The following is a 22,557-nucleotide window of genomic DNA, read 5'->3' as shown; positions in this document are numbered from 1 at the left end:
TATCATATAACTTTATTTTACAGCTCTACTATAACCTTGGCTAATATTACATTATTCCCTGCGATTAAGGTATAAGTGTGCCATCTTCCCAAATGTACCTTTATCATATAACTTTATTTTGCAACTCTACTGTGACCTTGCCTCACATTGCATTATCCGCTATGATAAAGGTGTATGTGTGCCATCCGCCCACATATACCTTTATTATATAATTTTATTTTGCAGCTCTACTATGACCTTGGCTAATATTACATTATTCCCTGCGATTAAGGTATATGTGTGCCATCTGCCCAAATCTTTATCGTATAACTTTATTTTGCAACTCTACTGTAACCTTGCCTCACATTGCATTATCCCCTATGATTAAGGTATATGTGTGCCATCCGCCCACATATACCTTCATTATATAATTTTATTTTGCAGCTGTACTATGACCTTGGCTAATATTACATTATCCCCTATGATAAAGGTATATGTGTGCCATCTGCCCAAATATACCTTTATCGTATAATTTTATTTTGCAGCTCTACTATGACCTTGGCTAATATTACATTATCCCCTATGATTAAGGTATATGTGTGCCATCTGCCCAAATATACCTTTATCATATAATTTTATTTTGCAGCTCTACTATGACCTTGGCTAATATTACATTATTCCCTGCGATTAAGGTATATGTGTGCCATCTGCCCAAATATACCTTTATCATATAACTTTATTTTGCAGCTCTACTATGACCTTGGCTAATATTACATTATCCCCTATGATTAAGGTATATGTGTGCCATCTGCCCACATATACCTTCATTATATAATTTTATTTTGCAGCTATACTATGACCTTGGCTAATATTACATTATTCCCTGCGATTAAGGTATATATGTGCCATCTGCCCAAATATACCTTTATCGTACAACTTTATTTTGCAACTCTACTGTGACCTTGCCTCACATTGCATCATCCCCTATGATAAAGGTGTATGTGTGCCATCCGCCCACATATACCTTCATTATATAATTTTATTTTGCAGCTCTACTATGACCTTGGCTAATATTACATTATTCCCTGCGATTAAGGTATATGTGTGCCATCTGCCCAAATATACCTTTATCATATAACTTTATTTTGCAGCTCTACTATGACCTTGGCTCATATTGCATTATCCCCTATGATTAAGGTATATGTGTGCCATCCGCCCACATATACCTTCATTATATAATTTTATTTTGCAGCTCTACTATGACCTTGGCTAATATTACATTATTCCCTGCGATTAAGGTATATATGTGCCATCTGCCCAAATATACCTTTATCGTACAACTTTATTTTGCAACTCTACTGTGACCTTGCCTCACATTGCATTATCCCCTATGATTAAGGTATATGTGTGCCATCCGCCCACATATACCTTCATTATATAATTTTATTTTGCAGCTCTACTATGACCTTGGCTAATATTACATTATTCCCTGCGATTAAGGTATATATGTGCCATCTGCCCAAATATACCTTTATCGTACAACTTTATTTTGCAACTCTACTGTGACCTTGCCTCACATTGCATCATCCCCTATGATAAATGTGTATGTGTGCCATCCGCCCACATATACCTTTATTATATAATTTTATTTTGCAGCTCTACTATGACCTTGGCTAATATTACATTATTCCCTGCGATTAAGGTATATATGTGCCATCTGCCCAAATATACCTTTATCGTACAACTTTATTTTGCAACTCTACTGTGACCTTGCCTCACATTGCATCATCCCCTATGATAAAGGTGTATGTGTGCCATCCGCCCACATATACCTTTATTATATAATTTTATTTTGCAGCTCTACGATGACCTTGGCTAATATTACATTATTCCCTGCGATTAAGGTATATGTGTGCCATCTTCCCAAATGTACCTTTATCGTACAACTTTATTTTGCAACTCTACTGTGACCTTGCCTCACATTGCATCATCCCCTATGATAAAGGTGTATGTGTGCCATCCACCCACATATACCTTTATTATATAATTTTATTTTGCAGCTCTACTATGACCTTGGCTAATATTACATTATTCCCAGCGATTAAGGTATATGTGTGCCATCTGCCCAAATGTACCTTTATCGTATAACTTTATTTTGCAACCCTACTTTGACCTTGCCTCACATTGCATTATCCCCTATGATAAAGGTATATGTGTGCCATCCGCCCACATATACCTTCATATATAATTTTATTTTGCAGCTCTACTATGACCTTGGCTAATATTACATTATCCCCTGTGATTAAGGTATATGTGTGCCATCTGCCCAAATATACCTTTATCGTATAATTTTATTTTGCAACTCTACTGTGACCTTGCATCACATTGCATTATCCCTTATGATAAAGGTGTATGTGTGCCATCTGCCCAAATATACCTTTATGATATAACTTTATTTTGCAACTCTACTGTGACCTTGCCTCACATTGCATTATCCCCTATGATTAAGGTATATGTGTGCCATCCGCCCACATATACCTTCATTATATAATTTTATTTTGCAGCTCTACTATGACCTTGGCTAATATTACATTATTCCCTGCGATTAAGGTATATATGTGCCATCTGCCCAAATATACCTTTATCGTACAACTTTATTTTGCAACTCTACTATGACCTTGCCTCACATTGCATCATCCCCTATGATAAAGGTGTATGTGTGCCATCCGCCCACATATACCTTTATTATATAATTTTATTTTGCAGCTCTACTATGACCTTGGCTAATATTACATTATCCCCTGTGATTAAGGTATATGTGTGCCATCTACCCAAATGTACCTTTATCGTATAATTTTATTTTGCAGCTCTACTATGACCTTGGCTAATATTAGATTATCCCCTATGATAAAGGTATATGTGTGCCATCCGCCCACATATACCTTCATTATATGATTTTATTTTGCAGCTCTACTATGACCTTGGCTAATACTACATTATTCCCTGTGATTAAGGTATATGTGTGCCATCTGCCCAAATATACCTTTATCGTATAACTTTATTTTGCAGCTCTACTATGACCTTGCATCATATTACATTATCCCTTATGATAAAGGTATATGTGTGCCATCTGCCCAAATATACCTTTATCATATAACTTTATTTTGCAGCTCTACTATGACCTTGGCTAATATTACATTATTCCCTGCGATTAAGGTATATGTGTGCCATCTGCCCAAATATACCTTTATCATATAACTTTATTTTGCAGCTCTACTATGACCTTGCCTCACATTGCATTATCCCCTATGATAAAGGTGTATGTGTGCCATCCGCCCACATATACCTTTATTATATAATTTTATTTTGCAGCTCTACTATGACCTTGGCTAATATTACATTATCCCCTGTGATTAAGGTATATGTGTGCCATCTGCCCAAATGTACCTTTATCGTATAACTTTATTTTGCAACTCTACTGTGACCTTGCCTCACATTGCATTATCCCCTATGATAAAGGTATATGTGTGCCATCTGCCCAAATATACCTTTATTGTATAATTTTATTTTGCAGCTCTACTATGACCTTGGCTAATATTACATTATCCCCTGTGATTAAGGTATATGTGTGCCATCTGCCCAAATGTACCTTTATCGTATAACTTTATTTTGCAACTCTACTGTGACCTTGCCTCACATTGCATTATCCCCTATGATAAAGGTGTATGTGTGTCATCTGCCCAATATACCTTTATCACATAACTTTATTTTGCAGCTCTACTATGACCTTGGCTCATATTGCATTTTCAAGAAAAAGCAGCAAGAAGCTGCTGGGTACTTCCGTTCAGCCGCTAACATTTATTCTCAAGTAGACTCCTCTACATTCACCTTCTGTAAAGTTCAACAAATGAAGCTAGAAGGCTATTTGGCCGCGTGTGAAGTGGTTACAGAATCATCAAGACGTCGGAACGTTTCTTTAGCAGAAAGGCTTCACGAATCCATCAAAAATAATTTTGAAGTAATGTTACATTTGTCATTAATGTAGAAAAACAAATTTATTCTCCTTTTACCTGAGGAGTGTGTCCATGTGACTGGAATTTAGCTATATTTGTTGAAAGAGATGTATTTTTTATTAATGACATAAATATTCATTTTCGTTATTTGTGGTTGTCAAAGCCGAGGGAGGTTACAAAAAGCCTTTCTTCTGCTTGCTAAAGAACTTACGGAAAAGGTTCTTTGGCTAATATGTATATATATATATATATATATATATATATATATATATATATATATATATATATATATATATATATATATATATATATATATATATATATATATATATATATATATATATATAATCAAGTGAGTCCATCCATTTTTTTTCATATATATTCAAAAATAAGCTAAACCAAATGAGCTAGAACCATAAAACTATGTAGAGTAATTCTGAAACCATGAGGATGTAATAGGCTATAAGAAATCAAAAATATAAAACAAAAATTGCAAAACAGAAATTTTATTTCATAGTAACACGCTTGTGAAGGCCGAAGATCTAACCTTCCGCCAACAAGTGAAGGAGTTGATATTAGGCCATGTTTGTGTGGGCTAGAATGTCAGTGTCCGTCATTAGTAAGGGTCGAAACCGATAAAATTGGCTTCCTTCAAGCTCAAGAGCTCTAATAGCTCTAATGCTATTATATATGTAAAAGCAAGGGTGTATGCGTGTTTTTAAACACAAATAAACTAAACTGATCAAGGTAGAAACGTAAATAATCTATGCACAATAGTTATGGAATCATTACAATGTACTAACGTAAAAAAATAGATCCGAAAAGTGAAAAAAAGGACATCAGTAACATAATGATAATAAGCGTGTGATTTCCGCATGCCCAAGCTGCCGACCGTAATGAGCAAATTTAACAGATGAAGGTGACGGCAGGCTATATTTGTGAAGAATGATGCCGCAGCTGACAGAGAAATATGACATATAGCCGGCAAAGCTGACTGTTTTGCTAAGATATATAAAATAAAGTGTGTATGGGTTTGTTCATTTGTTTGGACAATCAAAAAAAAGGTAAACTTGAGAAAGGAAAATTTTACAGAATTATATTAGAATCTTGAAAATGGACATACATTCTAGAGATCAGGGGGGGAAAGGCAGCAAATTTGACTGAATGGAGTAATGATCACGCCTGCAAGAGCCGAAGGCCCTAGCTTCCAACCATAGTGAACAAAGTGTCATGAGGGATGACAGAAAGGGAGCAGCATTGCAAGGACATGTTTTGAGGTCCGGGATGCCGACAGTAGTGATTGGAGGGAAGCGACAAATGACATGTGAAGGAAGATTTATCAAATGCCGCGGTTATTTCTTGTGAGCTGGTTACAAAATCTCTAAAAGTCGTTAAGCTTGGTTAATAGAACTCTGGAAGGTGTATACTGGCCAAATTAGCTTTAGCATCAAAACGAAGTATTTCTACATTTATTTAAAATCCAGAATTTCTTAATTTAACCAACAAAATTAACCCACAAAAGTCAGGCTTACATTTAGAACCACCTGTTTGTTCTGTTTGTCATCCACCGGGACTTGATCAAAAACCTAAGTATAAGACTCAGCTTACTACTATGTATTTGTGATTTTGAGTCAATATTTGAAGATGACAATCAAGAACATCATAACGAAAAATTATCAATTACTTATGCATAAAAGAATTTTGAATTGGGGAGTGTTAAGTTACTACTTTTTATGTATTTATTTAAATCATGTTTACATATAATGTTTGCTCGTGCGCAATAGTTAAAACCTCCTAAATAAGTTAAGATGTCACTTTTTCTGATTATTTTTCTTTCTTTTGGGAGAAAACATTTTTAATATAGGAATGTTCTAATTGCTTAGAAATATATAGTAAAGAAGCCCGGCGTATTCACCACCCCCCTGCAATTTCTCCCTGGAAAATTCTCCCCGCATTTAAAATTGAGTAGCCGAAGGGAAATTAAGACAAATAAAAGAAATGAAGAAAAGAATGTATTTTGGACTATTCTAACTATATTCCTAAATGCTTGTAGAATATAAGGTGTAGAATTGAATAGCTCGTGGTAACGGACATTAATTAAAGAGGGATTGGGGACAATAGTAATCAGAACTCTAAAAAAAGGAATTTTGATAACACATATAAATTTCTTGAAGTTCAATGTTACACGTCGAACACTAAGAGCCTGAGGAAACATGTCTGATTGTCCAAAAATAGGGAAAGCGCCCCTAAAAAGGCAAGTGGTCCTATTGAAAATCACACCACTAGATTCAGTGTTTTGAAGAACCGCATTGGGGAGTTTTCGAGCTCCTGTCTTCTAGAGCCGTCCCAGACAATTGGTCAGTGACTGTTTGTCCGACAGGACAAGGGTTCGAGTCATGGTATCGCTGGTTAGTTAGTTTGAACGGGGGTCAGTGGCTTAACTCTGTAAGCTCAGCCAGAGTCGACCCAGCTCAGAATAAGTACCGGGAGAAATCTGCGGAAGGTAAACGGGAAGGGTGACCGAAAGCACATGATGGCTGGCCCCCAACCCCCCATTGCACTTCCTGGCTGAAGGGCTAGATCAGCACCGTCAGTAGGGATTCTTAAAATCCAGTGCTGTATTCTTTAACATTCATTATCTACAAAAAGGGGGAGCTTTTCTGAGATAGACAATCGATTCAAAAGTATCAACAAAAAATCACTCCGTTCCTGGAGAGTCCCGTAGTCTATACAAGTAAAGGCACTTCAGACGGAAAATTTTCTGATGTACGCCTAGTGGACGATATCCAATACTTTTTTATGAACTGAGCTTGAAAACCTTTTGAAAACTTTCTTTACTTAAACTTTTGCTGGTTTATTCGGAAAAAGGCGCTCTGTCAATTTTAAATTTGATTGTTTCTTACTAAGGGTCTGACGTCTTATTATTCAAATTAAACTAAAAAAAAAATGTCCCTTAAAGGTAGTTCAAACGGGAAAACCTTCTGATGTACGCCTAGTGGACGCGTTCTCGATCACAAGGGGTAATTTTTTATCACGTAGTATAGTTGTCAGTAGGGGCGTCACGAATAAGGAGGAGAGGGAATTCCTCTTCCCCAATGTTTTTAGCCAGTTGAACGACAAGTTTGAATCGGTAAAACAGTGGTGCGAAGTGTCATTATTTTACTGGCTCATTTTTCTATGACCAAAAATCGATGAAGTAAGATCAGTATTAGTCTGTAAAGTACAATAAGTGTACTAATTTTAATAACAGCGTCTCCAAATTAGTCTGTAAAAATAACCAGTCAGTTGGGAAAACCCATTGCCCCTCCCCATCCCCCCCAAAAAAAATGGCAATTGACGCCTCTGGTTGGAACTAGACCAAGTCCACGGGAATTTTTTATTGGCACTTCTTAGTTCCAGCCTATTATACCTGTGCAGTTCCATCATACGGCAACTTTTCCACAGTTGTCACTAATTTAAAAATTCTAAATTATTTTCTTTAATGTGTATCTTGCTCTGCTATGATAACTCGACCCCGAAAAATCAACCTCCGCTCGATCTGGAATGATCTTCCTGATCAAGTTGTCCCTAAAAGTTTCTCTGTTAACTCTTTCAAAAGAAAAATAATAAAAGTCTAGCGGGAAATCAAGTATTTAATTATACCTAGTACTGCAAATTTAAGAATGAAAAAAAGTTTAAAGTAAGTAATAATTACCATGTGCTAGAGGGTTCTGTTGATTTCCTTGAACACTCTCCTTTTCTCCCCATCTTTATAAGTCGCCTGTGTCAATCGAAAGATGTCATTTGATATTTTGAAAACCTTCGATTTATGATCCATGTCCTTTATTGATTTGGTCCCATCTGTTTCCTCTTAGCTTAGATAGTTCTCTAGATGTTTCTTAGTCTTTAATATATTTATATTTTTTTCAAGTAGGCTATATCGTCTCTCTCAATCCACAGAAATGGACGAGGAACTGAGCTTATGGTGCTAAGTGATTGTAGTAGGATAATTTAACTCTTTAGTTAATGAAATAATATTAAAAAACCTGGGACGGATTTGAATCATACATGCAAATTTATATCCAACGTTTTTCCTGCCTTGTTTCTTAGGAAAATAAGTTTTTAAGTGAATTGTATCCTTGCACACGTTTTGAGGGGTCTGTTAGGGTAATCTCCCTCTCTCCTCTTATTCTTGATCATTTTTGCCTGTTATTAGTTTTAACTGTTACTTTCTCGCATATAAAAAGCACTATTTTCCCATGTGTAGCCTGGATAAACACCAGATTGTCTCAATGTATCCCCCCAAAAAAGTCCTACGCCTACTTCCTAAAGACTATATTGCTGCTACTTGCTAAGCTCATTTTTCAGTTTTACTGCAGCTTTTTTTGTCCAGGATACCTTAGAAATTCTACGAGAGGATAATAAGGTTCGCCAAATTCCTATATTTATGCGCGACTTACTGGAATACGACATGGTAGGAGCAGCGTCTAATGGAACCTTATTCGACGCTGGGGCTCTAATTGCAAATGTGCGTCTTCTCAACGTTGTGCGACGAGTCATAGATGGCATGCCGATGCTCGAAAACCTCAAAAGCCTCGTTATAGATGGAATTAGTGATGGGGCAAGAGTTTTACTCAAGGTAGTTTTTTTCTATGATTTGTGGTGCCAAATCTCACGGTGCAACTGATATGCCGTTACCCCTGGTTCCCACTGCTGCGATTTCGCGCAAAATCCTGCGACATGCGACAAATGACATAAATCGTGCGGCAAACGACGTAAAACCATCCGTTTTGTTGCAATATTGGATGCGTTGAATAATTTCAACTCATGCGACAAATCACATGCGTTGTTTGTCGCAGCGACGCAAAACTCTGCCTTTCTTTGTGAACCTCCATCCGATTCTGTCGTACGTATGTTCTGCCAGAAAAAAATGATGGTGAGATTGAAGCAGCAGCGGGAACCAGGGGTTAGATGTGCTATTTGGCTATAAATATTAATGCTGTACTTTTATTGATGTCAGATGATTTTTTTTTTTTAGTTCCTTCAAGAAAGTTGTTTTTTGTTTCAGTATGATGTTCGAAAAAGTTGTTTTTCACCCAGATCGAGGAATTGCATGGAAAAGAATATTTAGTACTTTTGAGGAAGAAGAAATACTGAAATAGAAAAATTTGTTATAATGTTTCTGAACTAGAAGTATTCCTGAAGTAGAAATATTTATTAACTGAACGATGTATGGTCGTTATATGATGTATGGCTGTTATTGTAATGGTGTTGAACTTGAAGTATTATCTGTTAAAAAATGAAATGCTCGGAAAATCGTGCCAGAAATTAAAAGACCAAATAGAAAATATACAAAGCATTGAGTAAAATAGTTGGGAAATTACAGAGCTCGTCCAGACACTTGAACTAATATTCTTTTTTATGTCTTTTTTCTCTAGTTTTGAAAAATAAATGTTATAAATGTTGTTTGCCAAGATTCGGAATTAAAATGTTCTTTGCATTAAGAGACTCACAACGCTGCATAAAGAAACTATAATGACTACAGAATGAATAAAATTATAAAAATAGTTAAATAAAATTAATGACACCAGCCGACTAATTAAAACACGAACGCTCCTTAAATCTCCAAAGCTTTTCCATTTTGTTAGTGTAGTTCATCTTACTATGAATTTGAAATTTCTCGTGTAGTTTCATCTTAGCAAATTGACTGACGTTAAGACCTACATGGCATATTGTCGGATTGTTAGTAATAACGTTAGCAATCATATAAATAAAGCTTCCTGGAGGCATTTTGGTGATATGAGAAACCCATTATTGATTCAAAATTCTATTTTCACGACTACAGTAGTGCTTAACTTCCCAAGCTCTGTACTAGATTCCTATTACTATTGCAAACTCGCCACAGTGTTAATCCGACTGACACTGCGACACCAGGGAATACTCCTCCTTCGCTGAACCACCTTTACTGCAAAAGCTTCTCCATCTCCCTCGGATATTGGCATAGACTGAGTTAGTTTCATAATCTTGTCCAAGTTTAATCTTGGATGTCTAGTCTTTCTGGTATTAACCCTTAAAGGAAATTACGTAAAATTAGGGATATGGATTTTTTTTTCATTCTGGGGTATATCTCACTCATCTAAGTCGTTCTTTCATGATGCACTAAGTAGAGTCGAATAACTTGAGCAACCTTCTCTGCATTTTCTGTGCTGGATGAATTTGAAAAAGATTCAAAATCCAAACCAAGCTGTTAAAAAGTCAAACATGGCTTGTGTTTTTTCAGCCCAAGGGGAAGCTATGTTCTTCAATTATGGCAAAAACGAATCCCTTAGGTTAGGTTATTAGCATATGTCTTTGTAAGACTCAATTCCTGGAACTTCCCCTCAAGAAAAAAGTATTTCTAACTGTGTTTTCAAAAATTCTCTTAGTTCTACTGAATATTCGGCAACAAATTTTCTGTGTCGTAGGACAAGCTGTAATAAAGAGTCCAAGAAAACTATTGAAAGACATTCTGAAACCAGATCTGATAAGAGATTATGACGATTAAACTCACCTATAACAATTTGACTATATATTCTGAAAAATAAGCAGGCTGTGGCCTGGCAATGTTTTAGATTAAGGAGCTAAAAAATAAAAGAAATTAAATAAATTAACATTACTTTTGGAAGTTTTTTTTTTGCGATTAATATCAAATTCTACTAGTACAATAAACCCGTTCCCTTGTATAAGCCTTTAAAAGCTATTAGTTGAACTGTGCATTGGAGCTACGTCAACAAACTTCTCTTGATTGTTATTATTTATGCTCAATAATGATGACATTCTAGTAAAGATCAAAATTGTTCTTATATTAAATATTCATATTATTCAGACCCAGCAGCGGTAAAGATTTTGGTTCACGATTAAACTAGATGTATTTTACTGGCCTTAACTAACATAGCCTTGTTTTCAGCATTTTGAAGACGCTTCAGTGACTTTCCAACAGCCAGAAAAGCTCCGTGTCCGATCTTTTCTGCATAGAATTTGTAGTGGCTCAGGAGTAACCTCCAAAGCTTTGCAAAGAGCATTGATGGATTCCAAATTAAATATTATGTACACGTCTGAAGAAATAACGGAAATTACTGGAGGAAGGTTTTCACCCTCTGACCCACCGGTTCAAGCTGAATATCTTGACGTAGCAACTGAGGTAATTAATATTACTCTAGACAGTTCTTGTCGTGTGATCATATTAAATTATAAGATAATATAGACATTCAAAGTGCCAAAATCTATTTAGCCTAGTGCTATCTTCCACTTAATTAGTTAATTAGATTAGTCCTAATTAATAACACTTGTCCTTCACTTTATTGTTCCAATTCATGCTTTAAAATTGTTTAAATGATAAACGTTACGCTGGGCTGTGGCTGTCTTTGCTTGGTATGAAGAAATCGTATAAAGGAATGGCTTCGATCAAGTTGTGCAGCTTCAATTGAAAAAACAGCCCTTTCCACTTCAGAATTTTGTTTTTCTATTGTTTTATCTTTTTTTATAATCATTCCCTTTTTTCTGGATTGCTATGTGATATTCTAATGAACGGTCACCGACAAAAAAAGGAGGATATAACTTTTGGCTTACTTTGTTTCGTAGTTTTTTTTTGTTAAAATCGAATAAAGTTTTAGTCAAAGAGTTATATACGATGTTTTTTCGTTGTTTTTTAATTGTCTGTTGCGATTCAAGATTTCATGGATTTGCATTTCGGAGTCCAAAATAAGAAAAATCCTAACAAAAAAGACAAATAAAGCAGCAACAGGAGAAATAAATAATAGGTTAAGGAAAATTTTAAGGAATCGGCATCAAAATCATAAGACGTTTCAAAGCAAGATTAATATAAAACTGGCTAAAGAATACATTAACAATCATTAACAAACAAATCATTCGTTGAACATATTAGTTCGTGCTGTGGGCTACAAACTCTAAACCAAAATACCCAAAAATGATAGTGGTTTATTCTGTTTAAATTATCATCTTTTCTGTTCCTTCTTAGACGAATTTATCCTCCATTTTTGAAAAATTGACTGAGGGATAGCTCTAATCTCCTCGATGATGTTTTCCTAGGCTTTAAAACTGGTCTAGAAGCTTCTTGCGGACACTCTCCTTGAGGTAGCAAAGAAGGCAAATATTGTATGGGGTACTTCTACTACTGACAACTCACTGCTGCACCAAACTGACTGAGGCCAACACAGCTACGCACTTACCTCCTCCATACCGTTCAATACAAAGCCTCCCTTTTCCCACCCTCACAGGAAGTTACCATTTTCCTTAAATCTTTCCTTACATCTTCCCACCCCATTCAGGAAGAACTCGCTAGTCGTTTGGCCCTTGACGATTGGCCTATAAGGGCATCTTTAGCAATCTGTCATCCTTCACGCGCAGAACATGTCCTAGCCATCTCATTTACATCTAAATTTGTAAATGATAAGAATTTTCTGAATAATTATTGTTTTGATATTATATCATGCATGAAGGAAGCTTAGAGGGTGGCTGTTCCCGAAGAACGTGTTAAATTTAATCGCGGAAGCCTGAATGGTCTTGGGATCCGGGTCTAAAATCAGTGAAAAATAAAGCCAAATTTTGGCTACGTATTTGGGTTTCTTGCGAACGACCACGTAGCGGTGTAGTATTTCAGCTTAAACAGAAAACTAAATTGGAGTATAAAAAGTATTTACGGTCTGCAAAATCTAAAATTTGTAAATTCCCGTCAAGTAATTTAGATTGGAAAAATGTGGTAAATTCAAATAAAATCGATTACTCTTCGTCAACAAGTAGCCCAATTAGTCCTGCTGCCTGGTGCAAATATTACGACCAGATTTTCAACACTATAAACCATTTTGTTCATGCTACTTTTATGAGGTTTCTTATTTCTGCGCTTCCCATATCACTCCGCCAGAACCAGATCCTCCCAGTTATTTGAGTTTCGGTGGCAGAAGCTATAAAGAAGCTTAAGTCTAGCTCTGTTGATTGTGGTGGTATAAGTGTCAAACACCTAAACGTTAATTGTCCAGCTCTAGTCCAACATTTACAACTTCTGTTTCAAATGTGCTTATGCACCTCGGTTGTGCCTGAAAGTTTTTTGTGTGGAACAGTTACTTCGATCCTGAAAAGAGGAAAGATTCCGGCTGAGTGTGCATCTTACAGGCCAATAACGGTTTCCTGCAATATAAGCAAAATTTTTGAGTATCTTCTCCCATCAGTTAATTCTTCGGCATATTTTGGTGAAAATCAGATTGGGTTTTCAGCTGGGGTAGGTTGCCAGCAGGCTCATCGAATTTTGGCTAATGTTCTTACTGAGGCTACTAAAAAGGGATTCGAGTTACATTTATGTGCTTTGGATCTCTCCAAAGCCTTTGACACTGTTGCGCATTCCCAAGCTATCTTTTCCCCTTTTAGTTACGGTATCAACATATCGGTAATTTTTCTTCTTAGATATTGGTATTCAAATTCCTTTTTGCGGATTAAAACGGATATGAGGGTTTCAGATAGTAAAATTCCAATACGACGTGGGGTCCGGCAAGGTGCTGTCCTCTCCCCCTCTATTTTCAAACTTTGTATATCATCTGTCCTTTCCTCTATCCCACCTACTTGCATCATTAATTCTATAAATATTTTTTATCTTGCCTATGCGGATGATATTCTTTTGATCAGTAGGACTAAAAAAGGGCTCTCTTTGTCTGTTTCAACAGTAGCATCTAAACTTCAAGCGATTGGACTTTCTCTTAATCTTTCAAACTTTCATTTAATAGTAATATCACTACTCCTCTAATCTGTGGATCTTTTTCCATCCCGTCAGTTTCTTCATTTCGGTGGCTGGGAATTAACGTTAGTTGCTGATTGCAAGAAGAAAATCCAATTAAGTTACTCTAAAATTGTTGCTAACCGAGATAGATACAATAGAAAGTCTCTTGCTAAATTATACTTGGTTTTTACAGATCATTCAGTTTTGTTTCTTTCTAGTATTTACCCTATTTTTCATAAAAAAGATATCAGTTCAATTCGTTCTTATTATTTCCCGTTTTCCCGTTTTCTATTGTATCTGCCTCCATGGTATAGGAATAGGAGCCTCATATCTATTTATAGTTTCCCGGATATTGGATCGAAGCTCAGAGAGCTTGCTGGCAAAATACTTATAAGTATTTGCCCGCCCACGGAGGCCTTACTCGTTTGCTTTAGTTTCTTGTTTTTTCTGTTTTGTGTAGTGTTTGTTTTGTTTCTTTTATTGATAATCCGCTTTGATTTTTTGTAGTGGGTCAAAAATTAATTATTATTATTATTATTATAACCGTAGAAAACGGGATTGAACCACATTTTTCGTATTTCTTACTATTTGAGATACGGTCAGTCATTCGGGTACCTAAATCAATTCGTTAGCAAAATCTCTGGAAAACACCTAGCAACTCCTCTTCAATTTTTCGGAGTGCCCATGCTTCAGAACCATCCTTGACCGCTGTCGTTACTTTACCTTCCAGTATTCTAATCTTGGCTCACAGACTTATCCTCCTATTCCTCCAAACTTTTTTCAATTATAGAAAGCACTTTTGACCTAAGGTCTGAGAGTTCTTGAGTTGCAATTGAGGCCTCTTGGTGGGTCTGTCATCTATGTCTCCCTGTTTTTCAAGGTTAATATCTCCTTATTCCTACAATGTTGCCAAGTTTCTTCTTGCGCCCCCAGAAAATTTTGATCGTATAGTTAGGTACATTCAATTTAGAGGCCTGTTTGTTGAAAAAACCTCATTCCAATTCATTTCTCACTGTCTATGTTTTATTAAGAAATAATGTTTTGGCTAGCTAAAGAGGAATAGGCAAACTTTTCTTATTTTATTAAGGAATGAACCCTTCTCTGCCCAAAAAAGTTAGGAATGATAAAAAATTGTTACAGTAGTAAGTTGTTAGAAATGCTTAATTTGGTTGGACAGTGAAGAAATAATTCCTTAATAAAACACGGAAAGTTCGCCTATTTCTTTTATTCCACTAAACTTGAGATAAATCCCTGATAAAGCGTTGAAAGTAGAGAATGAAGTGGAATGAGGCTTTCTTAATAAAACGCACCTTTAATTGATCAAGAAATTCAGAAGTGGGTGTGTCAAGTCCGATCGTCTGGCTCTCTTGGTTTTTGTTCTAAGGTAAAAAAAAAAAAGATAAGGAAAGGAGGTATGTTTTAAAGTCAGGTTTTTTAGGGATGATAGTAGATAGATAGATACATACTTTATTTAATATACTTAAAAATATAAAAATAAATATTAACCCCCTAACAAAGAGCAGAGCTCGTTGGGTTGGGTGTGTAAATAATAGGACATACACATGACAAGATCTTCTATTGACTAAATTACATAATAAATAATTTTCTAAACTGGACGACGGGGAGCAGGGCTCGATGTGTCGGCCATAAAATAGAGGTAAGAAAATGCGAGATGAGGGTAGATAGGTAATTTCTTGTAGAGGTAATTCCATCGCAATTGGGGAAGGAAAGCGATATTTAAGAAGAGTTAGAATGAAGAGTGGCCCTTACAGTTTTCCGATGAGAGGGGAGTAGGAGCAAAAAGTTTATGGGAAAGTTCGAAGGGTTAAGGGAATAAAAAAATGAAGTTTTTGGACCTGATGACGGGGACGAGCTGTGGATGTAAAATTTATCTTTATTTTGTGTTTTATTAATATTAGGAATCTGGCGTGGTTTATTCGTATGGGTATGGGTGTTTCTTTTTTTTCTCATCGTTTTGTTTAATTGATTCAATCAATTGGCTTAGTATTTTGAATTCTTTTCCATTTCCCTTTGTTCTTTTTTGTGGCTATGGATCTGTGTGTTTTGTTTTTTTTTTGTTTTTTTTGTCAAATTTACCATACTGTAGTATAATTAGACACATAGTGTGGATTTCCTAGGTTCTTTGGCTGAAAGATTATAGACACTTTGATAGAGACAAAGTTTCCCACCTTTTTACGCTGTTTTTTATTTTAGACCATCATGCATTTCTGTATTTTAAAAAATAATTTTAAGTTTTGTAAAATAACAGTATATTTTTTTTAGCCAGGCAAAGCTGAAGCTTTACAGCGGCTAATATCCTCATATGATCTTTTGGTGATACGAGAACTTATATCTACCATCGGAAGATTGGGTCAAGGCAAACAAGTTTGGGCTTTTAGTATGCGTTGGGAGATACCGATACCTTTTCAATCAACTATTATGGGTCTGCCCAAAGGATTTCTCCAAGATTTTGCATACATTTGCCTTGCTAAATCACGAGAATTGACAAACCAAGAGGTAAACATTTTCATTTCCCCCTTTTCACCTGTAGTTATAAATAAATGTCTTTTGGCTTTTTTCTAACTTTTTTTTAGTTTGTTGTCCAAATGTTTCCAAGAGCCTTTCCTTGTGGTATAACCAGAGAAGGAATCCACCCCCCTTCCCCTAGTGAGACCTGAGGAACGTTTTGAATACACATGTTTATTTATATTTTTAGATATACTACTACAATTACTAACAACTCACCGCAGCCCCAAGCCGCCTGAGGCCAACACAGCTACGCACGCTCCTCCTCCATCCCAATTTATTCGAAGCCTCCCTCTTTACACCCTCCCAATGAAGCCGTTCTTGAAAGCTATGCAATATGTATATCTAGCCTCTGAAGGTTGGGTCAGGGAAAACAAGTTAGGATGTTTTGCTCATGCAAAACATCAGATTTTGGAGATGCCAAAATCTGTTCTCTCAACTATTATACATTTACCTAAAGGGTTTCTTCCCGATTTTTCATTTCACACTTGTCATTTATGGTAGTATTTATATATGTCATAAGTTGTCGAATCTCATCTCAACTTGGGTAAAGACAAATAATAATTTATGACAAGAAGAAAAGTGGAAATGATCTAAAATAGAATTTTGTATCCACCCGAGACCGACAAAGCTGCATACGTTCTTCATTCACCCCATGTCAATACAAAGCTTTGATTTTTTTTGTTTGGGGTGGGGGGGTCAAACCCTGTACTTAGAGATACGGCCTTTCCTCCTCTTGGGAAGCCCTAATTTTCTTTATACGCATCCTTTTGATATGTTTCTGCTCCATTTGTAGACGACTTGCATCTCGTTTGGTCCCAGGTGGATAGCTAAACAGCATAATGTTTGACAATGCTGTAAAAGCTATAGAAAATCAATTAACTGATGGAGCTGCATCTCTTCAAAATGCTTCCAAGGAAAATTATAAATCTCGTTCTTTTGGCGCCCCTTCTTTATTATTCAATTATCGTTGTTTCTGATGCTACTGCTGTTTAAGTCTGTTAGTAATATGTTGAGCTATATGAGGAGGACACATTATTGAGTATTCTGCATCCCAGCTTGCCTAAAAGTTTTTTGGGAAGGCACTTCCCACCTTATTCTATCACTTGCATAATCTGTAGTCTGCTTTGCTTATTATCTATTGAAAACCATGAAAGTGATCAAACGGAACAAATTTTACAAAAATAAAAATAAAATGCGGAGATATAGAGCAATAAATTGTTGGTAATCTAAACGACATGGTCAAAAATGTAATGCGTACAAGATTCAAACATAAATTATGCATCAAACTATCGGACAGTGAATAGAAGTAGAAGAAAAGGTACTTCAGCAAAACCGGATATCATTCATGCCCATTTTGCTCAGTTTTCCAGTTGTGATTGTCTGGTAAATTGAAATAGAGGGATCAGGATCAACAACTTCAAATTTTCAAGACGTCTGAGTACTCCTACGCTAAGAGGGGAGAGTAAGTAAATGTTTTACAGAACCGAAGGAAAGTAATAGAATTTTGGAATGATCACCTTGGGTCAGAAGCTTCCACAAGGGTTCGGCCTTCAGGATGTAAGGAAGAATTACTGCTTTACATGGGAAAGCTGAAAGCGGGTAATTAAAACGAAACTTGCATTTTCCAAATAATATCTTTTTCAGATAATTTTAGAAAATATATGTCGTATCTAGCCAGATATAAGCCTAGAGTAAACTACAATTTTGCCATCTATCTATTGCATTAATGTTACGTAGAAAATCCAGCGAGTGTTGGCAAACCTATATTCAACAAATTGTCGCGGAACTTTATTAGACAGATAGTACTTATTTGAAATACCTTGAAGTTTTTTTGTTGAATACTCGAGATACTCATTTCATGCATTCAGTATATGCTGTTTTCCTTTATGCTACTACGGATTATGTAATATTTTACTCTGAGAAAGACTGCACTCAGAAATTCTCGTGACAGTTGTGATGTATCTGTTCCTATCATCGTTTGAGCAAGAACCGAAAATCTTCTCTAAGCTAAGTAGCGTAAGGAGGTTGGCAGAATTCACAGCAAGAGATCTAGTTTCCAACTGCAGTGACAAAAACTGGGTGTCAGTATGAAGAGATTGGGTGAAAAACCGACGAAATTGGACTCCGTCGCTATTTCACGATATTGAATAGGAAGGAAGATCTGTTGGAGAAAAGCAAGTTTTCCAAAATTATGTGGAATTCATAGCATTCATAGGGTCAAAAGTGATATGTCACAAAAAAAACAGACACAGAACGTACGACTAGCCTCGGGAAGAAGCGAGATTACTATAGATCCATTTTCTAGCTAAACTAATCCCTCTCTAGTTTGCGACACGACTATCGTGTACTAGTCCACGCAAGTGGAAATCCATCAATATGGCAAAAGTTTAGAGCTACGAAACGAATATGAGTTTCAAATACGGATAGGTCCGTTTATTGCACAGTGAAACAAATATGTTAGGCAGTGTGGTCTTGGAAAAAATACCAGAGTCGTATGTATGGAGATGATAGACCAACAATAAGCTCAGTAACATTTCATTTTTAATTAGAAGAAAAGAAGATTTTACCCCTCTTATTGAAAATTCATCGCTGGGTTAAAGAAGTCAAGACAGTCAATGAACCCTTTAAGTCAATGGACCGGAAGTTATTACTTTGTTCAGTATAAATATATTTTGTTTTAATTTTAATGCTTTAGTTTCTTTACTGATGATGATAATAACGTACTTTGTCATCGAAATATCTAGAGATTTTATATATATTTATTTCACTTTCCAATAAAAGGACCCATCCTTATTCGTAACTCTTTCATGGGAAATATAATGTGTCATCATTGAAAAGGCAGTGTGGCCTTGGAAACGATACTGTGGAGCTATGAAAATGTTACCTTTGTGGTGCCTGAGTTTCAGCTCCGAAATCATGCCAATTAACCCCAGATACCATCCAGAGCTACAGAAAAGGAAGAAAAATACGGTCAGGTAAGTTGCTGCGGGGTCAAACGCCATCATACACCTAACAACCAGCCTTGACATCAATCGAAGATAAGGAATGGATTCTCTGACTGTATGATATTCGGCCACAATTTGCTAGTATTCAGGATGTTGTTTCAAATGATAGTATTCATATGTACAGGGATCAGCGCTAAGAGAATGGTTAAGTCCGGGGAAAAAATTGAATTACCGATAAACAAAAATAAGATACCAAATAAGGCATATACACAGCAAGAAGTCGACGTTTCTCATATGAAGCAGAGAAAGTGCTGTTTCACTAGTAAAGCATTAGATAAAATTGCATCAAGGCCAAATTTCGGCCCCTTCTCACTCGCTTGAGCAATCAAGCAACAGTCATATATGAGACATGGAACAGTTACAGCATTTAAAAATAGAGAAGTTGAATTTTTACACCCTTTACTACAACTAAGATTCGCACGTAGAAATTTATTTAAGGAGGAGGAGCGTATTAGCCCTTAGCTTAGCTACCCCCTAGCTTTCTGTCTGCTACACCTTTTAATAGATTCTCAAATAGGAAAGAAAGGTTCTGAAAGCTATTGTTTTCTTATAACAATTACGGCAAAGATATCTCTGACTTCAGCATTGATTCTTTTGAATGTTTATATCTATTTTTCATATTTTAGGAATATATACAAGCCCAATCTTTTATATCAGCCATAGATGAAGAAGTTCGGCAATTACTAGTACAACAAAATCTCTCAGCTCCATCTACAGGTTTCCCAACAGCATCTAAGCTGCTTCTTATGCTTCAATGGGAATCTTATTTGATTGACTGCATTCGGGCATTAAAAGAATGGCCTCGCAGGAAAGGTAGTATCAATCTTCTATTCTGTTCCTAAATCATTTCTTCAAATTTTTGCTTTTGTGCTTTAATCAAATGATCGTCATTTCTATCTCTCTTTTTGAAAAATTAATCCCTCTCTCCCCCTTTCTCCATCTTTTTTTTTCTCTCACCTTGTCCCACTTTTAACACATTTGCTTGTAAGAAAGCCTAGAAGGAATAATAAAAAACTGTCCTATGAAAAACGTATAAACCATACATTTATAGAATTATTTCTATTCTTTAGCAAGAATTTAGCCTTCCTCAGTTATTTGTATCTGCAGTTTAAAGATTTCGGAATGTTAGAAAATGTTATATGTCAAATATTTCGGTCTTATGCTCATTGAGGATCTTTGTCGTCAATACTTGTGCTCAAAGATAATAAAATGCCAAAAATACAAGAACAGTAAAAAACTAAAACTAATATAAACGAAATTTGTTAAATTCGCAAGGAACGTAAAAGGAAAAGCTAAATAAATAGAAACTGGGATAAAAGTGAATTTTCTGAACATCATAGTGGCGTTTCAAGTCAAAATATGTATAACTTTACAGAAAGATTCTCAAGTGACGGTATGATTGAAAAATCATTGGAAATCTAGTTTCCCTAAATTTACAGGATAATGAAGAACAAAGGAAGAATGACTTAAGCGTTTTTCACTGTTAGTTATTTCTAGTTGCTTGATCAAGTATGGTTTTTATGTCGTTCAGTGTTTGTAAAGATATTATTCTGATGTCAACAGCTTCATCACTTCTATTTAAATTACTAAGAAATTTGAAAAAGCCCACTTTGTATAAGAATTTTTTTTGAATGTATTGAGCATCAAAAGTTTACTGGAAAGTGGGTTGGATCAATTAGATAAGTAAGCTTAGTTTAGTGTCACAGTGTACAAATTTCAGACGTAAAAGGTAAGATAAAGAATACGGCACTAGACCCTTAATGTCCAAACTGGTGGTGCTGGTCTCCCTCTCAAGACCCTTCAGCCAGGAAGTGCAAGAGGAGGGGGCAGTCATCCTGTGGTTTCCAACATCTTTCCTCCTAACCTTCCCCAAATTTCTCCTGGTACCCATTTAGAACTGGGTCGACTCTGGCTGATCTTTCAGAGTCGCGCCACTAACCCCCGTCGCAAACCAAATAACTGACCACACCAGGAATTGAACCCCCGCCCTTCGGCCAAAGGATTCCAAATCTAGCGCGTCAACCATTCGGCTAGGACGATTCAGACGTAACCACATTTCAGACTGGTGTAGCCCAATTGACATTGCAGTTAGGAAGAAGATTAAACTAATTTTAGGATTAAACCTTAATAAGAATAAGCCTCATTTTTTAATCTGTAACCATCCTTGTTTTTCTTTAGAAGAGGAACGACAGCTTATCAAAAACTGCAAATTTTGTCTCTCTACGTTAAATGCTGAATTTTCAAACATTCAAAATGTTTTGCCCAGATCTGAAGTCATTGAGCATCTGACAGCATTACTTCTTGCTTGTGGAGAATGGGATTTCTTAATTCCACTTACAAATGCCAGTAGATTTTTGGCAGCCTCTCTTGAATATCCTGCAACACTGGCTGCTGTAAGCTTAGAAATGACCAAAAATAGAGAGAGGCCTAATCGAATAATAGCTAATGCTTTATGGGAATTAGGTAACGCTTTCTATTTTCTTTTTTTTATTGTATTTTTATTTTGTTTCTGTTTCTACTTTTTTTTACTTTGTTCGTCTGTGATTTTTGTTCTTGATTGTCATTTCCTTTCTTTATATATTATTTAGCTTAACTGCTACGAGTTTGTCGTGAATTCTAACGATAAATAATTGCTAAAAATTATTTGTTTGACACAATAATTGCTTCATTCTATTTAAAACGTCAGTCTGTTCTCTTGCAGACTGACGAATTTCGTTTGGTTCACACAAGTGACGGGACTAAATAACAAATTTTTTTCGAAAGGCATATTTGTATTGAAGCATATATTTTACTATTTTTAGGCGATTTTTGAACAATTTCTAAAGTTTGCTTTATTTAAATGTTGTTTAAACATTTCAAAATAATTCAGAGAAAAGAATTTGATCAACGATTGAACTCCTTGACTGTGTCAAGCTCAAAATTGAGCTGATATGTTCTTCTGTTATTGTTTAAACTGTGACACCAGTTTTTCAGCCTAAATTTTTGGGTAGCCAACTTCTAGTGGTCCAATACTGAGAAGAAGAGAGTAAACGTTAAAAAACGTTTCAAAATCTATGTTATCATAGCTTATAAAAATGGGCATAAAAGGTGAAAGCTATTTTAGTTTGTGTTTTTTCAATATTGTTGGTTGATTGTAACGATATAGTAGGGGAAAAAGATGCCCTCTCCACCCCCCAAAAGAAGAAAAAATGTAAAGTTTGCTTGGTTAAAGGGATTCTCTTCAATTTGAAATTTTCTTTTGTTCTTCATAGCCCACGAAACAAAATATTTATTTATCCCCCTCTTA

At 35.8% G+C, this 22,557-nt stretch overlaps 1 protein-coding gene across 4 annotated transcripts in view; it reads left to right on the top strand.

Moving 5' to 3' along the window:
• LOC136038757 (integrator complex subunit 8-like) overlaps nucleotides 1–22,557 on the top strand; it is a 135,613-nt gene that overhangs the window by 92,334 nt on the left and 20,722 nt on the right. For 3 of the 4 annotated variants that reach the window (XM_065722126.1, XM_065722127.1, XM_065722125.1), the window contains exons 6-11: nucleotides 3,755–3,997; nucleotides 8,365–8,610; nucleotides 10,918–11,151; nucleotides 16,021–16,254; nucleotides 19,898–20,084; nucleotides 21,450–21,734. In XM_065722126.1, coding sequence (XP_065578198.1) covers nucleotides 3,755–3,997; nucleotides 8,365–8,610; nucleotides 10,918–11,151; nucleotides 16,021–16,254; nucleotides 19,898–20,084; nucleotides 21,450–21,734 — 1,429 coding nt within the window. The remainder of the gene's footprint in view (nucleotides 1–3,754; nucleotides 3,998–8,364; nucleotides 8,611–10,917; nucleotides 11,152–16,020; nucleotides 16,255–19,897; nucleotides 20,085–21,449; nucleotides 21,735–22,557) is intronic. The other variant, XM_065722128.1, reaches the window with a different exon arrangement.

Source organism: Artemia franciscana, chromosome 18, assembly GCF_032884065.1.
Source record: "Artemia franciscana chromosome 18, ASM3288406v1, whole genome shotgun sequence".
In the NCBI taxonomy this organism is placed as follows: Eukaryota; Metazoa; Arthropoda; class Branchiopoda; order Anostraca; family Artemiidae; genus Artemia; species Artemia franciscana.
Note: the sequence above shows the minus strand (reverse complement) of the source record. Positions and strands in the feature narration are given on the sequence as shown.